Below are 13,874 nucleotides of genomic sequence, written 5' to 3'. Positions count from 1 at the left end.
GCTCTGCTATAATACAATGCGCATTAAAGTGTGACACATACATTAAAGCAACGCATAAAAGTGGTAAATGAGTCCTCAAGCTGAAACTCTCACCAAAACATTTTAGTTTTGTATAGAGAGGAAAAAAAAAAAAAAGCGTAGAACCCCAGGAATTTGCTACAACGTGTACGGTTTTTATTGTTGGTGAGATTTCCCCTAACTTCCTGTCCCAGTAACAACATTGAAACCAAGCCAGAAGTCAGGTGAAAATCTCCAACAGGAACACAAAAAAAGCTTGATTACAGGTTTTCTTACCTTACCCTACTTTACTAAGATAAAATGTTTTTATTGGTGTGTCCCAGTTTAGTATTTGCCCTGATTCAGTGCCAATGTTGTCACCTGGACAGGATGTGCGAGAAATCTCCCAAATAGAGCCTCGGACAGCAGTAAAACCGGGGTGAAATGGAGACAGACTCTAGTTTTTGGACCTTTTGGGCCACATTTCATACAAATATTTTGGATGCCATTATAACTTGTCAGACATGGCGTTACGTAAAACATTACGTCATAAACATAGCGCCAGGAAAAAATTATTTTGTCAATTACAAAAAGTTGTAGGAGGCAAGTTTAAACAGAGATATTGAGGTATCTGATCAGTGGTGGATTAAACTCTTTTGAGGCCCCTCACAGGTTTCTCGAGGGTTCTCATGTGTGTGTCTTTAGTAGGATACAACTATGTAGTGTGCACTTCGGAAAGTAGTTGGAGATTACTATCACTATTTACATGTACATATGGTTAACTAAAAGTTGTTTACAAACTCACAACTGAAAGAAGATGAGCTTTTAATGCCTCGTACACATGATGAGTATATCAGACAAATGATTGTATGTTTTTTTTTTTTTTTTTTAGGGGTTTTTCCATGCTGGGTCTCATATCGAAAATTAATAGGTTACAAAAGTTACGAAAATTCTCATAAGACATAATACAACTTCAGAAGCGATGAAATGTACTCTATTGGATTATTTCGTTTCTGAGCATACATGGTCGTGGTCACTCAATCTTTTTCGTACCAATATTATAATAATTACATGAAAATCTTTAGTTCTGTTATCTTGCGAAAAAAATTTTTTGGGTTTGTCCCTTCGGATATTTTCGCATCAAATGTTGTGATTGGCTCTCGAAATGAATAGATTATCAGATAGTCACTCCAAATCCTTTTTTTTGTCCGATATTCTCTTCGTGTGTACGTGCCTTAAGAGACAAACTGTAATGCCAACCTGAGGTCTATGGTTTATGTACTTTAAAGAGGAGCTCTAGTCTGGGCAAAAAATAAATAAAAGTCAGCAGCTACAAATAGTGTAGCTGCTGACTTTTAATATAAGGACACTTACCTGTCTACGAATCCAGCAATGTCGGCACCCTGAGCCGATTCTTCAATCGTCTTTGGGTGCAGGCACCGGCATCTTCACTAGGGGAAACCAGCCAGTTTCCTACTGCGCATGCGCAAGTCATGCTGCGCTTTCTGAATGGTCCCCGCCATTTTCTAGGACCTGTGTCTTTTGGGATCCCCCAAAAAGTGCTAAATGTGGCAGTGGGGGGGGGGGTTGCAAACAAGTGGAGCTTCCCCCTTTGGGTGGAGTTCCGCTTTAATTGTTACTACATGACATTAATACAGTATTTACTCTACAGAGTCTTTAAATGTAAAGTTTTTGTCAGTTCGTTCACAATTTTTTGAAATATTTTTTAGAGATGCACCAAAATTTCAATGGCCAAAGCATATGAGCCGAAAATGGTGTTATGAGCATTTTGCCGATAAGAGAAAAAGGTGCCAATAATGGCACAGAAAACACACATGATTTTGCCCCAATTTTACTATGCTTATGGTGAGTTTTTCCTAGTTCATCTGACTCAAAAAGTGCATCAAAAACATAAAACAGGTGCATTATTGATGCGTTCTTGCTGCATTTTCAATACATTTCAATGGGGAGGTGCATTTTTTTTTAACTGACCAAAAATGCAGCAAGCAGGATATTTAACACCACAATGGAAGCCCAACGGACCAGTGTGAAGACATACATAGACTTTAAAGGGATACATTTTTCTTGTGCTCAAGGTGGCAATAATGGCCGACAAAAAATACATTTTCATTTAAATTCATGATATTAATTAAAAAGTTGAATATAATACAATTATACTGTATGTATGTATATATATATGTATATATATATATATATATATATATATATATATATATATAAAGCTGTAATTTTTGTTTTTCCGCAAAGTACATTCTGCATTTTTACATTCTGCACCAAAATTTCCATTCACCTCTAGTATTTTTAGAGGTTGCAAGAGAAAGAGAAGGAAAGGGGCAGAGAGATGATAAGTAAAAATAAGAAGATAAGAGTAAGGAAGGGGGGGGGGGGGGGGGGGGGTTGTGTGAGAAAGAGAGGCCGCTAGACAAGAGAGACATGTGAACCTGGGGTCCAGATAGTATGAAACGTGTCCAATATGCTGCCCTGTAGTGCAGAACACACTTTGTTTTATTCAGAATCAGAGCCAAAATCTGATTAGGTAAATGGAATTTATACAGAAAGAGAAGCTTGCTCCAGTAGTCATCAATGATTAGAAAATCGTCACTTACCTGCTGATCCTCCAGCCAAAACTTGCTGAGAGGCCTCTGTCCAGAAACTGACTTTGTGCTCTGCAGGCATGATTGGCAAAGACCGATGTGAACCGCTATGAAGTTCACTGGCTGGAGCTGGGAAATAGAAAGACACCTGGGTAAATCAGTACAGGATACATGGAACTTCATTTAAAGTGTATAGCCAAAGCTTTTTTGTATTTTGGATGTCGGGAAGGGTTAACTCCAATGACAGTTTTTTTTTTTGTTGGCATCTACCATCAGGAAAATTTTACTTTATTTCCTGTCCCAGAGATGTGAACTGGGAGTTCTAGGAAATCTCTCAAAGTGAGAGGAATTCCCCTCTTAGATAACTGCTCCTAAAACAGATGTCCTCAATGAAAGATTCTCTTAGCTCATGTTCTGGGGTAAACCAAAACATTGTGGCTTTCCCCTCACTTTCTCTCTTGGTGACAATGGTCACCACTACAAATAGTGGAATGAATAGACAGCAAATAAAACTTGACGTAGGGTCTCAGTACATCCACTCGGTATCCACTCAGTACAAAAAAAAAAAAAAAAAAAAAGGAAGGGGCTTTGCCATCACTGAAAGTGAAAGAAAATCCCAAACTTTGGGTTGTCACCAAAACAGGAATAAAAGAGAAATCTTCTAATGGGGACACTAGATCTGGTAACCCATGGATTCTCTCACTTCCTGTGTTGGCTATGGGATAGGAAGTGAAGGGAAATCTCCCCAATAGGACACTGTAGGCAAAAAAAAAAAATAATAATAAGACAGAGGTTACCCTTCCTTTACTCTATGCAAAATTTAAATAACATTTCGTCTTTAGTTCTACTTTAACCCCTTCATTATCATATTACAGGATTTTTACAGCGCCAACAGTTTGCGCAGCGCTTTACAATAAAAAAAGGGAGACCGTACAAAAGCAATACAGTTCAATACATAAGGAATAAGAGGGCTCTGCCCATGGAGCTTACAATCTTTATGACGACAATACTCCTTTGAGCAAATAAAGGTGAAATTACTGCGTTAAACCACAATAGTGTCAAGAAACAACAAAAAGCAGCAAACACTCAAACAAAGTCAAAAATATATACAATGTAGCTGTCAGGGCTGGCTCAGCCCTTCTTTCTCTGAGCTGGCTGCTCAGCTGTCGGCTAATTGCCAGCTCTCATCTCTCTCCACAGTTAACCAGCTGTTGTGGATCTGCTCGTCAGTCCCGCCTACTTAAAGATCTCCAGCTCACTTCATTCCTGCCTTCGCCCTGGTCACATCACAAGAAACCATCTCCTGCGTTCCTGTTTAAAGATTGGCTTTGCTGACATCCCTTCTGGCTCCTTATCCTGCTTGTTGTTCCTCTACTTGGATCCCTGACTTCTGGCCTGGCTGATTACCTGATCTGGTTACTGAACTCTGGGTTGGCTGACTACACGATCCGGTTACTGGACTCTGGCTATGCTTTGACTACGCTTACTCTATTTACCTTTTTATTAATAAACAAGTGTGATTTTACTGTACTTCTGTCTCGGTCTGGTTCATGGTTTCTGACAGTAGCGCTACATGAGAAAAACAATGAACAGTGATGTCCTATAAAATAGCGATAAACACATGAAAAGTCCAATGTTCACTGAAGGGGACTGACAAATTAATGAAAATTCAAAGGTATGTCCATCCCATGCTTGATAGCAAATCTTCAATTGGACACGGACAACACAAAAAATGTGCAAATAACTGTGCAGTTGTGAAGAAATCCTCTGTAAGAGGAGTAAGGTGGGTACTCTTATCAGATATAGTGGACCCACTTAGCACTTGGTAGTGGGTCAATCAGGCTTATGTGGACCAAATGCCACAGGGTTACGGTTGGCTGGAGAATGGTCACTATTAGGGATAGTTCCACTCCTCATCTGTAGTGGTCAGGCCGGCAACTCTTGTGTCTTTATGGTTCTCCACCACACGGGGGAGCCGTCTGGATGTTGTTGTTGCACACAAAAAGGATGTATAACAGGGATATGCAATTAGCGGACCTCCAGCTGTTGCAGAACTACAAGTCCCATGAGGCATTGCAAGACTCTGACAGCCACAAGCATGACACCCAGAGGCAGAGGCATGATGGGACTTAGTTTTAGTAGTTTTGCAACAGCTGGAGGTCCACTAATTGCATATGCCTGATGTATAAGATCAATAGTGGAATTGCAGCTTCTCACCGTGAGACCAAGAGTAGTGCAGGAACCTTTTTCTGAGTTGCACCGATAAGAACGGTTCTATTGCACTAAATGGGGTCTGACTTCTGATGCAAAAAGTGCTCCAAAGTGGGAGCTATTGTCGCATCAGTGTGAACTAGGCCTTATAGCCCAACTCCAGGCTGCTTTCCAATGTGCTTTCCACTATACATGCAATCAGCCCTCCAAAGCTGCTTGCTGGTCGAACGATTGCAGATTTTGAACATCACATATAATGTAGTCCTGTATCTTATTGGAGGATTCTGGGAGCCCAGCAACAACCTGGAGCGCTGGACATGGAAAGAGAGCGCCGGTTGCCAAAGGAGCATGGAATCGGGTAAGTATTTATACCAGGGGTCTCAAACTCAAATTGCCTGAGGGCCACATGACAAGTCTTCATATCCCATGGGGGCCGCATGCAAACTTTCAAATTTCAAAAACAATAAACTATATACAGTTGTAGTTACTGCTTGCTACCAGTCACTGCTTACTGCCAGATGCTTGGCAGTGTTTGCTCTGTGTTAGATGAGCCAAGTTTGCTTTAAGTGAGTTAGCAGTTGAGACCCAAACAGCAGACGCATTATTAAACCCAGCACTGATGTCAGCAAAACGCATTATTAAACCCAGCACTGATGTCAGCAAAACGCATTATTAAACCCAGCACTGATGTCAGCAAAATGCATTATTAAACCCAGCATTGGTCTCAGCAAAATGCATTATTAAACCCAGCATTGGTCTCAGCAAAACGCATTATTAAACCCAGCACTGGTCTCAGCAAAACGCATTATTAAACCCAGCACGGATGTCAGCAAAACGCATTATTAAACCCAGCATTGCCCCCCACACTTTATAAATACCCCCACACTGCACAAATACCCCCCCCACACAGATTTCTACCCAAGTCACCCCACTAAGGCCTTGCCTCAGTGTGATGGCTCACTCACCTCTCCTCAAATCAGCTCCTGGCTTCAACACAGGGCACCCAGAGAAGGACACAATCTCCCGCCCTGAGGTGGCAGCAGGACCCTGGATCCGGGGCTCTGATTGATCACCAGTGCCTAGGTGGGCGGGGCGATGGGTGGATCCTTCCTCCGCTCTGTTCTCTCTCTGGGCTGCAGCAGCGTGCAGCAGAGAGGACATGGAGACTGAGACAAAGCTCCTCGGTGCTTTCCCCTCTGCAGTGCAAAACCGTCCAGGATCGGCCTGCCTGCGGGCCATTTATAACCAGTCCGCGGGCCGCAAATGGCCCGCGGGCCAGTACTTTGAGACCACTGGATTTATACAGATCTTTTTTCTGATCACTGTATTTAGTGTCACGGGTGACGCTAGTTAGAGTCACTGTCGGTCTTGTACAGCGTCAGGGTACCTGCCGTATATTTCTTAATTAAAGGTTTAACCCCCTTATCGCTCCCCAGTTAACCCTTTCATTCCCTGTCACTGTGTCATTAGTATAGTGTACATATCTATGTTCTGATCACCGCATTAGTGTCACAGGTGACATCAGTTAGGTGTGAGCAATAGTGTCAGCGTCAATCCCAGACAGCATCAGATTTGAACCCTTTGATTGCCAGTAGCACTAACACACACACACCATACACCTCCCTTACTGGAACAGTGTTTGAACAGATCAATATCTGTGATCTGATCAGATCTATACTAGTGTCCCCAAAAACGTGGCATTAACAAGATCAGCACAGACACCTGCGTTTAGCCCCTCTGTCCAGTATCAATAGATCACTATCACTTTACAAAACACAGCACACAAAACTGCAGCATTAGCAGAGTCACACCTGACCCCTGCTAACGCTAACAGTATTTTTTTTTTTTTTTTTTTAAAGCGATTCATGCAGTCTGACAGGCAGGTGCTTTTTTACCTGTGAGTCTCACTAGCTGTACCTCTAAATTTAGTGGCCAAAACGTCAAACGAAAGGTACACTAGTGAAGAGGCCTACAGGATACTGAGCATTACAGATGAGAGCACAGAGAAAGCCTTACTGTCAGAATCACAATATGAGCCTATAAAGAGCAACGGCACCCTGACAGATAGCTGTGACGCCAAAGTAGTAGTCCCTGCTAAGGTCAAGCGTACCCGACCCCATATTAGTGCCGGCCAACCTTTTGGTGAACTGGCAAGCACCAGTGGCCTAGAATGTCATAGACAAACCAGCACTGCAGCTAACACTTGGTGACGCGGCGAGTCCCATAAGTGCAGTTCAAGCTGGTGCGGTGGCTAGCACAAGTAGTGCCCCGCAGCCACCAAGAATTCAAAGACAGGCCGTAGAGCCCATAGTGCCTTTCCCACTGCGTTTGCAAATCCTGATTGGTAGCCCACCACTTCTGCAGTGCCTGTACTTCCCCCATTCACTGGCCAACCTGGAATTCAGCGGATTTTAGTACTTTTACAAGCTGTTTTCCATGGAAGATCTATACAGATCTATCGTGGACCAAAGCAATTTATACGCTGGTCAATTTATCGCGGCAAATTCAAATTTGACCCTTGCCAGAGAATTTGGCTGGAAACCTACAACAGTTCCCAAATTTAAGACCTTTCTGGGCCTATCCCTCCTCATGGGCATTACTAAAAAGAGTGAGTTGCGGTCATATTGGTCCACTGACCCAATTCATCATATGCCTGTGTTCTCTGCTTTCATGACCAGGAATTGATACGAGCAAATCTTGTGGTTCATACATTTCAGTGACAATGAACTCTGTCACCCTCGGGGTGACCCCGAATATGATCGGCTCCACAAAATTTGGCCCCTTGTAAACTGCTTCAAACAACAATTTGCAGCCTCGTTTATTCCTGATCAAGATGACTGCATTGATGAGTCCCTGATTACGTTTTCTGACCACCTTGTGTTCAAACAGTTTCTCCCCAGCAAGCGCGCCAGATATGAGGTCAAGATGTATAAGCTCTGTGACAGGGCCACAGGCTATACATATAGTTTCCTGGTTTACGAGGGAAAAGATAAAAGCGTGGAGCCCCGTGACTCCCCAGGCTACATAGGAAGCAGCGGCAAGATTGTTTGGGGCTTGATGTCATCCTTATTCCGAAAGGGGTACCTTTTATACAAGCGTGCCACTTTTTAGACACCTCTATCAATAAGGAATTGACGCATGTGGCACCGTGCTATCTAATCGTCGGGGCTTCCCCCAACGGCTTGTAGATGCCCGACTTAGACGGGGAGAAGAGAGCCTGCTTGAGGTCCAACTAATTGCTTGCTGTGAGATGGAAGGACAAACAGAATGTTTTACTTCTGTCTTCTATTCATGCAGACACGGCAGTCCAGATTCTTACGGCAACTGGTTTTGTGGAGAAGCCTCTCTGTGTCCACGAATACAACCTTATAAAAGGGAGGGGTGGACTTCCAACGACCAGATGATGGCACCATACCCAATTGCCTGTAAGGCCAAACACTGGTATAAAAAAGTGTCTGTATACTTATCCCAATTGGCTCTGTTCAACGCTTATGTGCTATACAAAGTGTCTGGACGAACTGAGAGAACCTAAGCTGGAAAGTTTATAGTTACAAAAAGTATAAAAAATAAATAGATAAAAAAACAAAGTTGGCGTTTTATTGTTCTCTCTCTATTGTTCTGCTCTGTTTTACTGTATGTTATGCTTAACTGTAATGTTTTATTGTTACTATGTTTTATAGAGTTTGCTTTGCCGGTATGTCCTACTGTTACACTGTAATGTTACTGTGTTTTATTGTTAACCATTATTTGCTTTGCAGTTACGCTATTCAGCTGCAACACGGGTTTATTTTTTTTTTTACAGCAACAGGGCTTGCTCTCACGATACCTTAATCTGTGAATACAGCGCTGTAGGAGGTGATTTCAACCACCACAGTTAAAAAAAAAAAAAAGAGCATATATGAGGAAGTATGGGGGCAGGGGCAGACATTAGGGGCGGATTGCCCCTATGCTTCGAAATATATCTTTTTACTCTCTTTGGCACAGATTGCAGTAAAAAAAAAAAAAAGTTGTTTTATTGATTTAATGTTTTATTGATACTGTGATTTAGTGTTATTGTCAATTGTTTGCTTTGCAGGTACGCCATTCAGCTGCAGCACTGATTTATTTATTTTGACAACAACAGGGTTTACTCTCACGATACGTAAATCAGCAACTCCAGCCCTGTAGGAGGTGATTTCACCACCACAATTAAAAAAAAGAGCATATATGCCGAAGCATAGGGGCAGGACATTGGCCATTATTGGCGAACTGCCCCTAAGCTTTGGCATATATTTACTTTTCTTGGCAGAGATTTCTTCATCCACATCAATCGATGTGAATGGAGGAATCTGTTAGGTTCTCTTTTTTCTTTTAACCCACAGGCTGCATGAAAAAAAAAAAAGAACATTACAATATATTTGGGCACATAGGACCAGCAACATACTGGTATGTTGCTGGACTTTAAGTGGTTATACCAGAATGATGCCTGCAGGTTTAGGTATCATCTTGGTATAGTTTTTTTTTTTTTTCAGCCGCCGGTCCGCTTTCATGTAAAAGCAATCCTAGCGGCTAATTAACCGCTAAACTGCTTTTACAAGCAGTGGGAGGAAACGTCCCCCTCCTGCCGTCTTCCATGGTTTTCTTGGCCTCTCCTGTCCCACCGGGGAACCCGGGAATGCAGCTGGTGGTTCCTCCAGCTGACCATAGAGCCAACTGGAGGACCAAGGGAAGGAGTACCTGTCACTACATATTGCTATCATAGGGGATATTTAAATTCCCTGTGAGAACAATAAAAAAAAAAAAAAAATGAAAGCACCCCTGTCCCCCCCCATGCACGCGCGCAAAGGTGAACGAAAGCGCCGGTCTCGTGTCATATGTAAACATCAATTGCATGTAAGGTATCACTGCGAACGTCAGATTGAGGGCAGTAATTCTAGCAGTAGACCTCCTCTGTAATTCTAAAGTGATAGATTTAGTGGAGACAGACAAGACAAGTGGAGCTCCGATTTAAGAGCGCAATTTACATGTGAACGCACATAAAACGTACCTAAACATGTATACATGCACATAAATGCAAGCTGATGCATGTACATTTATTCTAGTGGCTAGAGTAAATGAAAGATCTATCCAATAGAATGAGTTTACAGTTAAACGCAAGTCTGAAAAATGCAACATAAGAGCTGCCCTTTGGGGCTGGTGTGAATGAGCCTTTAAACTCCAAACTTTCTGCATTCAATCAAGTGAAAAAATAAATAAAATTAAAGCACCCCTGTGCCCCCGTGCAAAGGTAAAAGCAAGCGCTGGTCTCGTGTTGTATATAAACCAGAAAAGACAAGAGTGTAACCCTGCGCTTACCCAACGAGAAAGCAGCTCACACAACAAATAAGGATTTTGTCAAGATTTCAAATGCATATACAAGTGTAGTGCTGTGGGTTTAAAAAACTTATAAAGATATAAGAATAAAGAAAAACGTCTATGTCAAACAGCAGAAGTTACAAAATGTAGTAGCTTGACAAATAAACAAATAAAGTCTCTGATGTTCTTCAGATGTTTTAAAAGCTGAAAAGGACTGATGTTAGTCCAAAGGTATGTATAGTTCCTTATTCACCACGTGGATAACACATGCAAAAGTGTGATGGACCCTCCACATAAGGACAAAATGAAGGCTTACCAGAAGGATTGAACTCATAGGAACGTACGTTCAATGAGTCAATCAAGCTTGTAACCCCAATGGGTAATCAAAAGGGGGAACCTCACGACTGGATGGTAGCAAAGCTTCAGGACATGTCCACACTTCTGACGGAACTTAAAGTGAATGGCAAACCTTCCCACGAGTCATCTCAGATGGATAGTCCATATAAGAATAAAGAAGGGGGGCCACATAGCATAATACCGTTTGGAAAAACAGATTTATTAAAATAAGTAAACAACTTACATTTCGGTAGTAAAAAAAGCGATTCAAATAAAAATTATGGCAGGCAGTGGAGTCTCCCGACGCGTTTCGTCTTAAAAGACTTCTTCTGGGGTGCTCACTCACTGCTGCCATACCCCTTAATATAGATATCTAAGCCCCCTTTATGAGGATACAGCTCGTGTCTAGATTTCCAAGGCACTTCCGGGTTTAGCCAAGGTGGCGGACCCGCGTGCGTTCCACGCCTCAGTTGGGTGTGTGTATATGCGTTCCAGCATTATACTGAGATGTTGTTATAAGGTGTAATAAAATTATGAGTGTAGGGACAAAGTAAGAATAAAGACCACTTCCTGGTGAGGATATTCCCAATATAAAACAGTTGTTACCACTCTCCATATCATAGTGGAGAGTGTGGTCCGAGATAGGGAAGAACGAGATGCCGGATGCGCGTCACCCGTTCAGACGGGATGAGCACGCGTCACTTCCCTTCACATGGACCGCTATAGGTAAACAGCGGTTCAAGCCTCGTTTTGGTGTGTATCCACCTATCAGTGGAGCGTGCATCACCACGTCGAACGGGGCGAGAGCACGTGACTCCCCATCACATGGGCGGCTGAAAGTAAACATTAAGTCAAGCCTCATTCTGGTAACGGTCAACCTAGTGACGTCAGTAAAGAACTCTGTATTGACAACAGTGGGAAAGCACAGTGTGCAATAACATAAAAATCTGCGTAACAAAAGATATGATCTTTAAATGAATAAATGAGTATGTTATAAATATGGGAATAGTGTATCAATGACTATTAGTGTGTTCAGTGAATAGTGATATCGTGATAGGGAAAACTAAATAAGTGTTGTATGTAAACATTAATTGCATGTGAGGTATCACCGCGAACGTCAGATCTAGCAGTAGACCTCTGTAAATCTAAAGTGGTAACCTGTAAAGGCTTTTACAGTAGTATATAGTTTGTTGCCGCTTTTAAAGCATGTCGTGTTTGGTATCTATGTACTTGGCATAAGATAATTCTTTATATTTCACCAAGCATTTGGGCAATATAGTGAGTTTTTGTGCATGAAAATTCAAAAAAGTGTTTTTTTCCCCAAAAATTAGCTTTTGAAAAATTGCTGCGCAAATACTTTGTGAAAAAAAGAATTGCAACACCCACCATTTTATTCTGCAGGGCCTCTGCTATAAAAAATATATTATATATATATATATATATATATATATATATATATATATATATATATATATATATATATATATATATATATATATATATATATATATATATATATAATGTTTGGAGGTTCAAATTAATTTCCTAGCAAAATACAATTATTTTTTCATGTAAACAAAAAGTGTCAGAAAGGACTCTAATGTTGGCATCAAATGCCAGGACAGTTCAAACACCCCACCCCCGTGACCCCTTTTTGTAAAGTAGACACCCCAAGCTATTTGCTGAGAGACATGTTGAGTCCATGAAATAATTTATATTTTGCCACATGTTTTTATTTATTTATTTATTTTTTTTTACACAATATTTATTGCTTAAATATGCCATGGGTATATGCGTGAGACTTTTTGGGAGCCTAGTCTTGTAAACGGCCCGAAAACCAATCACCACCTTCAGGATTTCTAAGGGCATACATTTTTTATTTCACTCATCACTACCTATCACAGTTTCGGAGGCATTAAATGCCTAGATAGCACAATTACTCCATTTTGGAAAGTAGACACCCCAAAGTATTTGCTAAGAGGCAGGGTGAGTATTTTGCAGCTCTCATTTGTTTTTGAAAATGAAGAAAGAAAAAGGAAATCTTTTTTTCTTTTTAATTCTTTCAATACTTTGTGACAAAAAGCGAGATCTGCAAAATACTCAACATGCCTCTCAGCATATAGCTTGGAGTGTCAAGTTTACAAAATGGGGTCATTTGGGGGGGTTTGTGCTATCTTGACACTTCAGGGCCTCCAAAAAACTGTATTAGGAAGTGAGGAGTGAAATAAAAACTGTATGCCCTTAGAAATCCTGAAGGAGGTGATTGTTTTTCAGGGCCCTGTACCTGGCTAGGCTCCCAAAAAGTCTCACACATGAGGTATCCCCGTACTCAGGAGAAGCAGCAGAATGTATTTTGGGTTGTAATCCCACATATACTCATGGTAAAGGCATGTGTGAGCAATATATCTTTTCAGTGACAACTATGTGTAAGAATACATGTGTAAGAATGTTTTTGTTTGTTTTTTGTCATTTTTCAATCACTTTTGACAAAAAATAAAACATTCAATGGGCTTAACATGCCTCTCAGCAAATTCCTTAGGGTGTCTACTTTCCAAAATGGGGTAATTTGGAGGGGTTTTGTATTGCCCTTTACCCAAGACATGTGGCTGAAAACATTTTGGCCTAAATGTATGACTACATACATAGCTGCCAACTGTCCCGAATTTCCCGGGACATTCCCGGGACTTGGACTTCATTCCCGGATTTGTGGCGTCCCGGGAAATGTCCCGAAAAATTCGGTTCCGGTTTTTGAAACCGCCGCCGCCGCCGCCGCCGCCGCTAGAGGTCGGCGGCCGGCGGAGACATTGTCTCCGCCGGCCGCCATTTTGTTGGAGTTCAGGAAGACGGCTGGGGGGGGGGCTAGACGAGGCTTCTGCGTCGCCGCCCACCCCCTGCCCCGCTCCGCCTCGGCCTGCCTCGGCCCGCCCCGCCTCGGCCCGCTCCGCTCCGCCTCGCCTCGGCCCGCCCCGCCTCGGCCCGCCTACCCCCCGCCCCGCTGCCAGTCTGTTATGGAAAGGGGCGGGGGTTCTAGGTGGGGGGTGAGCGCGCGCACCGCTGTGGGACACGATGTGAGTGGGGGGGGGCACAGGGGACACCTGATGTGAGTGGGGGGGGGCATTGGGGACACCTGATGTGAGTGGGGGGGGGCACTGGGGACACCTGATGTGAGGGGGGGACACCTGATGTGAGGGGGGGGGCACTGGGGACACCTGATGTGAGTGGGGGGGGCACTGGGGACACCTGATGTGAGGGGGGGAGGGCACTGGGGACACCTGATGTGAGGGGGGGACACCTGATGTGAGTGGGGGGGGGCACTGGGGACACCTGATGTGAGTGGGGGGGGCACTGGGGACACCTGATGTGAGTGGGGGACACCTGATG

At 42.8% G+C, this 13,874-nt stretch overlaps 1 protein-coding gene across 3 annotated transcripts in view; it reads right to left on the bottom strand.

The window, feature by feature from the left end:
* SLC25A21 (solute carrier family 25 member 21) overlaps positions 1 to 13,874 on the bottom strand; it is a 745,004-nt gene that overhangs the window by 715,912 nt on the left and 15,218 nt on the right. For all 3 annotated transcript variants that reach the window (XM_073608915.1, XM_073608914.1, XM_073608916.1), the window contains exon 2: positions 2,625 to 2,741. In XM_073608915.1, the coding sequence (XP_073465016.1) occupies positions 2,625 to 2,694 (70 nt within the window). In that variant the 5' untranslated portion in view covers positions 2,695 to 2,741. The remainder of the gene's footprint in view (positions 1 to 2,624; positions 2,742 to 13,874) is intronic.

The sequence above is a fragment of the Aquarana catesbeiana genome, linkage group LG13, assembly GCF_042186555.1.
Source record: "Aquarana catesbeiana isolate 2022-GZ linkage group LG13, ASM4218655v1, whole genome shotgun sequence".
Classification (NCBI taxonomy): Eukaryota; Metazoa; Chordata; class Amphibia; order Anura; family Ranidae; genus Aquarana; species Aquarana catesbeiana.
This window is presented reverse-complemented; position numbering and strand designations above follow the sequence as displayed.